The sequence below is a fragment of the Podarcis erhardii genome (genome assembly GCF_964252035.2).
Source record: "Podarcis erhardii genome assembly, chromosome: 1".
In the NCBI taxonomy this organism is placed as follows: Eukaryota; Metazoa; Chordata; class Lepidosauria; order Squamata; family Lacertidae; genus Podarcis; species Podarcis erhardii.
In genome coordinates this window covers 48,641,305-48,654,228 of record NC_138497.1, presented here as the reverse complement: position 1 = coordinate 48,654,228, position 12,924 = coordinate 48,641,305, and the positions used below count along the sequence as shown (strand labels likewise).

The 12,924-nt window shown below is 41.2% G+C and overlaps 1 protein-coding gene across 6 annotated transcripts in view; it reads right to left on the bottom strand.

Moving 5' to 3' along the window:
- ACTN1 (actinin alpha 1) overlaps positions 1 to 12,924 on the bottom strand; it is a 95,645-nt gene that overhangs the window by 15,440 nt on the left and 67,281 nt on the right. For all 6 annotated transcript variants that reach the window (XM_081851592.1, XM_081851595.1, XM_081851596.1 and 3 more), the window contains 6 exons: positions 7,197 to 7,289; positions 5,885 to 6,115; positions 4,202 to 4,349; positions 2,494 to 2,644; positions 1,577 to 1,685; positions 655 to 795 (listed from right to left, as the gene is read on the bottom strand). In XM_081851592.1, coding sequence (XP_081707718.1) covers positions 655 to 795; positions 1,577 to 1,685; positions 2,494 to 2,644; positions 4,202 to 4,349; positions 5,885 to 6,115; positions 7,197 to 7,289 — 873 coding nt within the window. The remainder of the gene's footprint in view (positions 1 to 654; positions 796 to 1,576; positions 1,686 to 2,493; positions 2,645 to 4,201; positions 4,350 to 5,884; positions 6,116 to 7,196; positions 7,290 to 12,924) is intronic.

The following is a 12,924-nucleotide window of genomic DNA, read 5'->3' as shown; positions in this document are numbered from 1 at the left end:
GTGAGAAAAGCACTTTTTATGTGTTCAGGAGGCACTTTTTGCTGCACATTACTAAACATACACCAGGTTTTTTTTTTTGCCATGCTGAAGAAAACACATTAAGTTGTTGAGACCTGGAATTAATGCAGCCCTGATCACTGAATCAAAAGGGTTAGGTGAGAACAAAGTGTTTATTTTCGGAACAAGACACATAATAGATATAGGCCTGGGAAATGGGAATGTATGGGAAATTTTATTTTTTTTGGTAACAATTTCCTGAGGCGTAGTTGTGCTATTGCAGCAAAAATATCAAAGAATCATGTGGCACCTTAAAAACTAACACATTTATTATGGTCCGTGAAAGCTTATTGCCATAATACATTTGTTAGTCTTTAAGATGCCATAAGACTCTTTGTTACTTTTGATTTTTGTGTTTCCTTTTCTCTTTTCTCACTTCATTTGCTTCAGTTTGTATATCTAACAGGCAGAGGGAACCATCCAATCTTTCCCACCAGTTTACAGGCAGTTGCTGTTACCTGCCTGAGCTGTTGAGAGAAGGTAATTTATTTCCATTGCTAAGCTTTGACAGGAAACATTAGTATCAGCTGATATTTTGCACCCTACGAACAAGAGCCAAAGATGAATATGGCTTATCCAGTGAGAGAGGGTACATACCTGGATCTCCTCAATGGTATGGACTATGAAGGTGTCCTGAAGATCTTCCATGGCCCCCTCCATCCAGTTATTGAAAGGGGCAGCTCGTTTGGCATATTCCAGATACAGCTGGTCAATTGTCTCCAGCAATTTTTCTGTTCTCTAGGAAATCCACCCAGATAAAGAAGTTAGGCACCTTGAATTTCTCCCACACTCCCCCTGTCCTAATGACATTTCCTCTTTTGTTACTCCTCGCAGTCTTTTCTCCTAGTTTTCTTTTTTTTAAAGAAGCTGTGGTTTACGTTTATATTTATCTAATTTATATGCCACCCTTCTTCTCAAAGCAATCCAAGCAAAGGACTTAACATTATTGACATTTAAAACAGTACACCTTCCCTCTTCCCACAGTCCACAGAACCACAGTTAGGAAGCAGTTTCAAGTTACAGATTTTTTTTCCCAAGCTTTAAAAAAAAAAAATCAAAGAATTGACCGCAAAGCAGTTCCCAACCATCAAAATAACAGGAAAATCAATGAAAAAATATCATTTGATTTATGATACAGCATTGAAAAGCAATGAATAAACCACTGTAAAACATCATAAAATCTAAAACTAGGCCTTCTTGGTAGTGGTGCCAGGCATAAAACAAAGCAGGTCCATCGTAAGCCTGGCACCACTACCAAGAAGGCCATATCTTGCATCCTCATGCAGAAAGCAACACTCACCATGGGAACAACAAGAAGGACCCCCTCTGCTAATGTCAAAACCTTGGCAGGTTGGTATTGGGAGTAGGCCTGGGCGATATATCAATATATCGCCCAGGACTGGTATGAGGAGCAGACCGCGATGTCGGCTTCACTGAGTGAAACTGCCACCCCACTCTGCCCTCATACGACACGGAGGGAGAAACAAGCTGTATATGAAACATAGGAAGAACCTTTTACCTCCAGGGCTTCTCGTCGTTTCTGGGTCAGGGCCCCAAGGTTATCCCACTGGTCACATATTTTCTGGCACCTGGCATTGACACTTGGGGAATCATAATAATCCAGCTCACTAGCAAAAAAAAGTTGAAAAAGTGGTTTACCAAACACATTGGTAAAAGTTGGAATCTACTCATTTATTTTTTTAAAAAAAACAACCATGTTGAAACTGAATAACCTGCTGATGCTGTTACAAAGATGAAGAATAGAGCCCTGGCTGGATCAGATCAAAGGTCCATCTAGTTCAGTATCCTGATTCTAAAGGTGGTCTCCCACCATAGCTGTCAACTTTCAGATTTGAAAATAAGGGATCAGCAGCCTCACCTGTCCCGGGGACAGTCTATGGGATATCTAACAATCCGGGATAGCAGCGGGAAACGGCGCTGGAATAAGGGAATTTCCCACAAAAAAAGGGAAGGTTGACAGCTATGTCTCCCACACTTGTTTCCCCCCCACCCTGTCCTACCTTGACCTAGCAACTCGTTTTCAGAGGCATATAGCCTCTGCACACGGATGACAACTCTTACGGGCTCAGGTAAGCCTTGAGCTTGCAGGCAAAATGAACATATAGATGCAGGTATTCAAATATGGATCAATGAAATCTACGCACATCAGTTGTTTAAACCCCTATTGCATTTTGTTAGGTGTCATAGTGAAGAGGTCCCTTTCTCCCCTCACCAAGCCTACACCCCTCTTTTTGTGCTTTAATCCTTGTCAATGTTTTCTTTCAAATAAGAGTGCTTCCCTATAGTCCTTGTGTCTAAAAAGAACTAGATTTGCCTTTGAGCTCAAAGGGTGTCCCAGGCTTGCTGACTGTTGAAAAGGCCACTGTTTGGTTATGTGTCAAAAGGTGAAGCCCATTTGCTAGGCGAAAGTCGTACTTGAGTTCTTGTGCAATAGCAGCAATCTGTTCCACACGGTCCTGATGAGCAGCAAGATCACTTTCAAATGCCTCATGCTTCTTTAACAGGGCTTTGATCTCTGAGAGGGTGGCAGTTTCATAATCCTTCTGCTGCAACATTGCCTCTTTACCTGAAGGGGGTGCCAAAACACAGGAAAAATGAGCAAAAGACCAACAGGTAAGGAGTTTCGAGGAAGTTTTGATAGAGTAGCATATCCTTTCTTCCTTCTAAAATAGTTTCATTAACTTCCAATATATAACAATTACAGAAGGGGGGGGGGTTCCAACTTGCCCTCCTCCTCACTTGAGGAAGGATTAATCTAGTTAAATTTGCCCAAATCCAATCTGTGATTTGGGTAATTACCATTCTTCAGGGTTCTCGGCAAAGTATTTTATAAAAGAATGCCATATTTCAATAAAATCATCTACATCATTTATATTAGTCAATGCATGTAATCTTTGTGTTCCTCCTCCATGAGAGGTCTAGAGGGCGGCAACATGAGAACGGGCATTTTTTTGTGGTAGCTCCTCACTGTTGCAATGCTCTCCCAAGGAAATTTAATAAATAGAAAGTAATAATAATTAATAACAATTTAATCAAGCCCAATCCTTAAGTTAATGTGAATAAATTTTACCATTAACAGAGATTTGTTGCAGGCTGCCTTTATTTTGTTTGACCCATGGGGAAAGCCTTGGATTAAGAACAGGCAATTTTGGGACTGCATAAATTATCTGAGAATTGTAAGCTTCCATATTTTTCCAAGGATGTTCATTTTTAAAAAAAATATCTGTCTGCAATTGGGTGCTGTTTTAGGCATTTGGGCATTGATTGCACTCTACAATTTAACACATGCACAGAACACAAACACCGTATGTGCTAGTGGACACAAAATACAGCTCTCTGAAAATCTTAGCTTTGATTCTTTAAAATTAAAACAATTCCCTAATGACTAGAAAGACAGGCTTGAAACGCCAAGTGGATCTTAGATGCCTAGAGATCAGCCAAACAAGATCTCCAGGAGTCCCAATATCAGTAACCCACAAGGGGAGGGGAAGTGGTTTGCCAGGTGGGTCAGAGGTGCTGTACTAGCTTCCTGGCAGATGGGTTGCTATTGTCTACCAGAAAGGAGAGGGCCAAGGTGGCAGGAAGGTTGATGCAGTGCAAACTCACTGACAGAAACACCAGGTTAGCCCTGCTGATGCATCTGCACCACACCTACTTCCGGCTGCTTCAGTCCTTTCCCTGTCCCTCCTCCTGGTAAGCGATAATGATTCTCCTGTCAGGGAAGCTTACATAGTGGCTGTGCCCCCACTCAGCAAGCTGCTTCTGGTGAGAAGTATTGCTCTTTGGTGTTAACTAAAGCAGGGGTAGGCAGATTTCCAGCTTGCAGGTTCTACCTCTCTTGCACACACAAGCATTTCTGGTTTTTCTTCTAAGCTTTATTCATTGCTATTGAGAAACAACTAAAATTCAGAGCTGCCCAGAGATCTATTCATCATCAATTCTCCCTTCTACCTACCCCAAAAATAAAGTATGAAGAGCATGCTAATTTACTAATAAAGATGAGAATTTAGGCTACCTTGGCACAGCTCATCATCATAATTTGTAATAATAATGATGCATGGATTTATTGTTACACAGTGCACACAAAGCCCTGGCAATAGGACACATTTAGGATCTGTTTTACCGTCTGTCCAGGATTCATGAATGCAAGCTTTTTGCCGGAACTTCTCAGCCAGGTGATCCAGCCGTTCCAATCTTCGGATTTCGTTCAAAAGCCACTCCTCGTAGCCCTTCTCGGCCTGTTCTAGGCACCCCCATGCATTATTTATATCCTGTAGTGATCAAAGCAGAAGCACAAACACAGTCAAGGAAGCATGAGCAAGTTCAGAAGAAGGGAAATCTTCTAAAACATCCTCAAGATAGTTTCCCCAAGCTGGCTTGCGAATGGCCTGTGCTAACTGAAGGTCAGCATCACGCCAGAAAGAGATGTGAAAAGGAAGTTTCAAGTGGGCAAATAATTTTGACAGAATGGCAACTGCTTGCCATTACACTAGAGCACAATGGCATTTTAACAGAGAAACCATGCAAACCACTGGAAGGTCCACAAGCAATTTAGAAAACAAGTGTCTGCAGAAGCCTGCTGCTAATCCATTGAGGAGGGCTAAGGCTCTGGAGCACCAGCAGTCCTGGGCATGAATGGGCTGCAGAGTATGACAAACTGATAAGCAGACAGCACCAGAACCAGGGACAGTAGGAACTACAGGCAAGGCTTAAGCTAACTAAGCAACATCTGGGGAAAGCAGTTGACCTGGACAGTTGCTGCTGCACGGATCTGCCACCTACCAATGGCAGCAATACCCCCTACTCAGCGCCTGAGGGCCCCAGTCCTGCCACTCACCACCTGGCCCAGGGCGGGGCCTGATGGGCTCTATAAAGGACTGCTGCCGCTGCTGCTGCTGGGCAGAGAGGGCTCCGTTTTGTTTTTGTTTTTGTTTAAATTGCTGTTATTTTTTACCTATGTCATTTTAAACTGATATTAATGCCGTATTCTTAGTTTTAGATTTATGTGGAAATTGTTTCCCATTTGGTTGTGTATTTTTTTGATGTGGTTTATCTATTGTTTATGACTTTTGTAATTATGTAACTCTTGTCATGCTGTAAGCCGCCTTGAGCATTGTTTTTTAACTGTGGAAAGGCGGCATACAAATAAAAAATGATGATGATGATGATGATGAAGAAGAAAGAGGTCTGTTTTCTTGTCGCTACCTCCCTGTCCTCAGCTAAAAAGCCAGCTCTCTGATACAAAGATGTGCAATATGATATGAAGATGTGCGATCCTGCAAAAGTAGTGTACTTCCTACTGCCTCTGGGACCAGTGGTGAAAGAGGTATGGAGTTGAAGAAGTTTCGGGATCTGAGAATATCAGCAAGGAAACATGATGAGGAACAGCAGAAAGAAAGCGCAGCCTACTGGGGCTCTTCTGCCTCTATCAAAACATGTCAATGCAAGGAGTGGCCCCTTCCTGAGATGATCAAGTGGAAGGATTTCCACTGCCTTCAGGGTCCTTGATGCCCCAAGGTTTCTGTGTTGATGCAGGGGTGAGTGGATCCTAAGCAACAGCAACCTGGGACACCCATAATAATCGTTTTGCATCCATGTTCTATAGCGGTTGGATGACAAGAACATGCTGTCAACTTGCAAGAGCTATACCATTCATGAATGGTTATCTCTGTGGACCACAGGCTGTGATGAGAAAGTCCACTGAATACCAGGATGGGATACATGGGCCACTTGAAAGTGTCAGCAGCCATAGAGCATGTGCCTAGAAAACTTGCATTTTGCTCAGACCTCGGCCAAACACACTCACCGATACCATTTTCCCTTCAGAAGGCATGAAGGCTGGCCTGTTGCTAAGTCGCAGCTTAGTCTGCAACGTATTGAAGTTGATTTCCAGTTGGCACTTCTCTTGGACTTTGGGAGGCTTGTGAAGGCGGCGGTAATCTCGGAAATCCTCCAGTTTCTGCTGCATGGCCTGCATGGTGTTCTCTGGAGCCCGATTCTCCAGCCAAGGTATGGTGCGGCGGATCCACTCAAGCAACTGAAAAAAAGGAAGCAAGTCAAACAAGAAAGCGGGAACTGTGCTAAGATTAGAAACCCATCAGTGCTGACATTTAACAGGGTCAAGGGTTTGATTTTTTGTTATTTGTGGTTTTAGTCCTACAATCATCTTGCCTTTCATGATTGTAATTTTAGTTGCCAGCAAGGTTCAGCAACTGGCAAAAATCTAGTTTAACAGACTTGTTTGTTTGTGTGTGTTTTCACACTTTGCATCTCTAGACTTTACACTAACAAGCATATTTAAGGACATGAAACCTCAAGTAAGATAAGCACGCAATCCAGCTTTTCATTTTCAACAGGGCTAATTAGTATTTCTACATCATGCTTCTGAGTTTATTTCTGCTGATTTTTGGTGATGGGCCAATTCTGAGGATAGTCTTCCCAGGGCTGCATATATTCCTAGCCCTTGTGGCTTTTGAGTTAAGTTCATTTTGTGGTGGTATTACTACTACTACAATTGGGTTGATTATAGGTTTCCTTTGACAATTTCTGCAGTAGCATTGGAGTTAATTTAACATTTTTGTTTTGCCCATGCCTGCTGCCACCACCTGCAGGCCACTATTCCACTCACATGTCAGGAGCAACTTCTAACTATCAGTTAATGCACTCTTTCCTATAGCCTAAGTCATCTGTTTCTTTCCCCTATTAGTGTTTAGTTTCTTAGCCCCAGTATTGTACAATGCTATTTGGTTAAAATAATAATAATAACAAATAAACAAACAAACAGATCACTAAAGGAACATTACTTACATGAGCCTGAAGGTCACACCAGAGTGAATTTAACATGACTATAGACTCCTGCAACTGCATACTTAAAAATATATGTTGCTTTGATATCTGGGATCCAAAACTGAGAAATATATAGGTCCCATAGCCGTCATCCCCAATCTGGTGCCCTCCAGATGTTTTAGACCATAGTGCCCATCATCCCTGACTGGGGTTGATGGGAGTTTATAATCCAAAGCATTTTGAGAACCAGGTTGCAGAAGGATGTTCTATGGAATATCTATCTTTCCATTTCCACATAGCTCTGTCAAGAAATTGAAGTCAGGAATACCTACATCACTGGCCAACTTCTCATAGTCTTCCATTAACTGTTCATTCTCTTGATTAACTGCCAGCACCTTGCAGATACGATTGGCTGCTGTTTCCGCCTAACGAAATTTAGAAAGAAAGAAAAATACATTGTTAACAAAGATGTTTCCTTCAGCTTCTTGATGCTTTTAGGAAAGGCACAGTCCACTTTGTGTCTAAGAGAATGTTACTGGTCCAAATTTATCTCCACATTATGAAGATTTTGAAGTGCTCTTGCTATCACTTCTCTTCTGGGAGTTTTGATATGAATGTACACTTGCAATGCCTAAGAGGTTTTTTACCCTCTACACTTGCCCATATCCATTTAGGTGCACATCCATATCTATGCACATCAGTGTCTGGTATGAGATAGAATGCATAAAGTGGAAAATTATTCTTGGAACAAGTAAGTGCCTATCCAAACCTTCTCCAAGACCATCCTATAAAACTAAATGAGGTAAAAATCTAACCCCATTTGTCTCAATGGATCAATGGTTTCCATTTTGCTTGTAGAATAACATTCTTCCACCTCAAACGATCAATGTTTTCCATTTTGGTTGTAGTTATTCTTCCACCTCTGCTTTGAGGTGCTACAAGGAATCACTTCTCACGAAAACTAACTTGCCCCTGAAGAAAGTGTGAAGCCACAGGTCTACTGTTGACATCTATTCCATACATATCCAAATCTTCAAAGCTATCAAAGTGCTCTCATATGAAACTGTAGCTCTGCTGTGATCGTCTCACACTCTTAGGTTTTGGAAGAAACATGAACTTCCCTTAATCTTACAAGAGTTCTCATTATTACATACACTGCACTAGATTTTTTAAAATAGAATAAACTGATTTTTAAAAATAGAATAACTTAATTTTTAGAAATTAATGCCAAAGGTAGTATTGGGTTTGAGTAGTCTACAGACTCATCCCAACCTGCCAATTCAGCCTCAAAGTTACATGAGGGAAGAGGGCCTAAATGAAAGAGCAGACTAGGGGAAGCAGGAAGAGAAATAAAGCCTGAAGTCCAAAGCTGTACTTTCATCAGTCCTAAGAGGCTACAAAACTGTCCCTTGTATCTTCCACTTGAACTGGGACACCAATGCAACAATATATATCCACTGAATTATTTTTCAGATCTTCAGAGGGTAGCAACATAATTTCATTTTTTTAAAAAGCTGAACCATTGCTTGTTAAAAGTTTGAAACCCTTTTTCTATTTTCCTTTTAGACTTCACTGGAACTAGCAAAAACAAAAACAAAACTAACCCTCTAGTGCAGCCTTCTCCAAACTGGTGTCCTCCAGTTTGATTTGGACAAAAACAGGGGAGGGAAACCTTTTTCATCCCAAGGGCTGTGTTTCCTTCTGGAGGCAACATGCCAGCAGTGGGCAGGGACAGTCAAAACTAGGTAGAACAATTTTACCTTTGTACAGTAGGCTTAGTTTCTACATCCCCTTAACACCCTCTTCTCTGTCTTCCAGCCACACCAACAAGTCATTATCAGAATCCAACACCACTTCCCAGTCAAGCAAAAACTCTCAAGGAGGTCGTGAAGCAAGGCCAGAGAAGTGGTCTGGCCTTGGGAAAGAGGCTGTGCTTGAGGAGAATCCTGCATTTCACCCCTAGGCCTGAAGTTCCTCGCCCCTGGACAATGCTGGCTCTGGGCTTATAGGAGCTGTAGTCTAAAACATTTTGAGAGCAGCTGGTTAGAGACGGTTGCTCTGGCCCAACATATCTGAGAAGCCATCTCGTTCTACGTGCCTCATCACAATCCCCCAAGATGGATGAAACCATCTACCTGCCAACCCAGGACATCTACAGCATGGAGACATTTTTTTCCAGCAGCTTCCTTGCTGAGTTCTTAGTATATTTCAAAACCATTCTAAGAATTCCTTTACTTTGGCAGAGAATTGAGCATTCTGAGCATCTTGATATAGCTATCTTGGGCAGATTTAGGGATGAAGCAGAATAAAAATATTTATAAATAAATGAGTAAATAGCTTTAAAAAACTCCTACCAGGCTATCCCATCGTAAGACAGGGAGCTTCCATATCAAAACTGAGAGAACACCGAAGCAGTTTCCTACAATGCTGATGCTCACATTCAACACTAAGCTTTTGGCTCCAGAGAAGATAAACCAAAATGACATTTACCTTTTTTTTTTGTTTAGGGATGTGTGGTGTTTAAAGTAATAATAATCATTTTTTTATGCCAAGGTAAGCTGAATTCTAAAACATTATGAAAATTAACTGAATGTGCATTAACTTTACTTTCTCATTTTGCATATTTTTTGTATCGACAAATCACAGAACTAGAAAGGGCACTGAAGCACCATTCGCTGGTCTCTAGAAATCCTAAGATTTTGGGCTTGCACTGAATTCTGGAGCAGAAACAACCTGCTTTTATCCACCACTGAAAGGACTATGCAAGCTTTCAAACTGAACAGGCCTCTTTTAGCCACTTCAAGTTGGCAGCACTTGAACATTCTCAATATAAATTGTTCTCTTCTGGTGCTGCAATTAAATGTATGTGAATTGCAGAGGGAGAAGGTTGTATTATGCCGCCACTATCTGACATCCCTAAAGTATTGATATTAAAGTACTGGTAAGTTTGTTCTACTAAAAATCTTGCTATTTTCCCTAAAAACTTGCAAGTACAGAGACTTATAACTGATTTGGGTAATTTGTTCCACTGTCCAGTAACAAAAGGGGTATACTTTCATTAATGGGTCCAAAATGTATCTTAAGCAAATACATGCCCACAGTATTTTCCTATAGGTGACTAGACTGCTAATCTCAGATGCTACCCACAGAACAGGTAAGGCTAGATAGTGCCAATAATGCCTCGCCTCTTTGTCTCAACATTAAGAAAGAACAGCATAGATATGGCTCCCTATCTCCCCTGGTGTCTAAATGAATGAGTGTAAGGCTTAATATAATAGATATATAAAACAATGTGGACATTTGTCTTTTCATCACAGATTAATGATGGAATCCTGAAATGTTACCTATCAAATGGAAGCTTAATCAAAATACTTGCCTATAATTATTTCCAGGAATCTCCTTTGACAGTGTATTAAAAACACATTATTTAAAACCATCTAGTAATAAAAACACTCATGCAGTTTAGTGTTATTAAAGTTGGAAGCAGTTAGGGCGGGGAGAAGAAAGCAAATGGACCAAAGCAAGTATATGTGTAGAAATACATAGACACACACGCACACACACAAAATCATATGAAGGAAAAGCAGCCAGTCACATACAAGTCATGGCAGGCTGGGGCCCCTGTACCTTTAAAGACTCAGTATAAGAGAATGAAAGGAGCAGAAAGTTGATCATGTGACCTCCCCTTCAGGGCTGGTAGCAGTAATGAGAAATCTGAATGAGAAATGGAGCGACATCACAGTAAGTCACCTTGTCAAGTAAGAGGGCAGAGCTTGAAAAGACACTCTGTGCTCCTGGGCAAGGCCGAAATGCATGCTTGCGAATCACTCTACAATAGCCCCAGATTTGGACTGCTACAAAGGGAAAGGGACCCTAACTCTTTCCTTCAGGTCATGAATTCATTGCTGGGCTGACTGGCTAGCAAGCTGTCAGTGTATTCAATTTAAAAATATATATATTATAAAACTTTGGATTCTGCTAAACCTGAGATTATATATTGATCTTCCGACAACTATCCAGATGTTGTGCAACTGATGTTCTCATTTGTATCTTATCAGCCATTTCAAGGCATCAGGCACTAGGCCCCACCATTAAACAAAGCTCTTGTGCCCCATTCCAGAACACTACAGCACTGAGATCCATAGTCTATGCTGTCTGCTAGATATATATCAAATCCAGAGTAGTGTTACACAATTTCAGGGTAAAAAAACCTGGAAACATGGCCTTTGAGCAAAGTTTGAACGCTCCCTGCAGAAACACTCATGTCCCGGATTTTCTATAAGCTTGTGCTGAAAGGGTAATTAGTGGATTAAATGTATTCTTAAAAAAATACATATTTAGAAGGTTTGCTGTCACTACATATTTTAAAAACTACAAAATATGTCCTTTAGTACTTTCAGATGCTTGTAAATATTGGTGACATCCGATGTTGTCTGCCTGCTTAAGCAACAGAAATTTGCTTGTGGAGAAGAGAGGAAAGAGAAGCCCCATAGCAGTGGTGGATATCCTTTCACACTATGTTGCATCTCATTCAGTATGGAGAGTTAGGCCCAAGGGAGCAGGCCACAGTGAAGTCAGTTTTTCAGCAGCTAACTTGGCATGTCAGTAACATATGAATTAGGCCCCAGAACAAACATTTTCAACTTAGTTTGCAATATTTCAGTTGACTAAGGTCTGTTTTCCCCTTGGCATCTTTTACTCAGGTATAGATGCACGATGTCAGTGCCAACGCTAATGACACACGTGTGTTTGAATCAAAGCTTTTCCACAAAATGCATCTAAGCAGTGATACAGAACCAACAGAAGCCAAATAGTTTGCAGACGAGTACAAAATGTCAAGGGAGGATAAATCCACTGAGAGATGATTACATAGATAAAAAAGCCGTAAGGGTAAGGGGACACCGTAAATGGTACAAGGAGGGAAAGCAGCAGAACTACTGGCAGAGGAAGGACACAGATGGATGGGAGCAAAGAGAAGCAACATGGGGCAGAGAAAAAGTTAAAAGGTGTATGCAGAGACTGTGATAATCAGTTGTGGCATCAAAGGCTGGCTGTGTGAAAAAGATGTAAGAGAACAGCCATCCCAACTTACACAAGTCACTAGAGTTTGGCCATGAAACAATAAGTAAACTGAGTAGGAATTCCATGAGCTTGGCATCTACAGAACAAGACCTTCTGAGGTCTCCCATTGGGAGAACACCTGTCAAAGCAGAAGTGGCCATTTATATACATCCACATAGACATGACCAGATTCCACTGATGGTAAAGCAGCAGCAGAGGGATTTTGTTTTTATGGCCACATAAAGGCTGAATGGCAATTTTCTGACTTCACTTGGAAAAGTAGCTGCTCGGAAATTAACGACCACTGTTGGTATACTGCCAATAATAACGGAGACCTCTTGCTTATAAAATAAACCCTGCTGAACAATTGGTTTTAGGTTGCATGAATGGGGAGCACTCTACGCATGATGCTCAATCATGCATAGCTTTTTTTGAACATGTTCTTAACTAAATCCAGCTGCAGAAATTACAGTCTGGAGCAAAAGATTAGTATGGAGGAAAATATCAGAGAACTTCTGCAACTGAGCATCATTTGGAGTCTTGACCTCAGTTGTTTAGCCCTATAGTAATTATTACTGATGGCTAAAAGCAACTCTAGAGCTGGGTCTTTAAAACACTCCCAGCAGGCTTAGCATTGCCAATGGTGGACCAGTGTTGTATCAGCCACCAAAAATGACTGAGAACAGAGCGCTCTAAGGAAACCAGCACCCAGCTGAAACTAGAAATGCACTTTCCAATAGGCAGCCATCTGATCTGTCAGCAAAGTATTGAATATGTTCTACAATATTAATTTGAACCAGTAGGCTGCAACTTGGGTGTTCTAGGCCAGAAATATTGTCTGGGAAAAAGCAGAGAGACCCACTACATTGGAAAAAAAAAATCCACTGAGTTCTCAACAAAGCTAGAGAGTGTTTTTTAAATCACCCAAGATGCCAAGGAAGTTGTGACAATATTAGATAGCTCAATATGACAGCCAGCACTGGATTCCATACCTCTAAC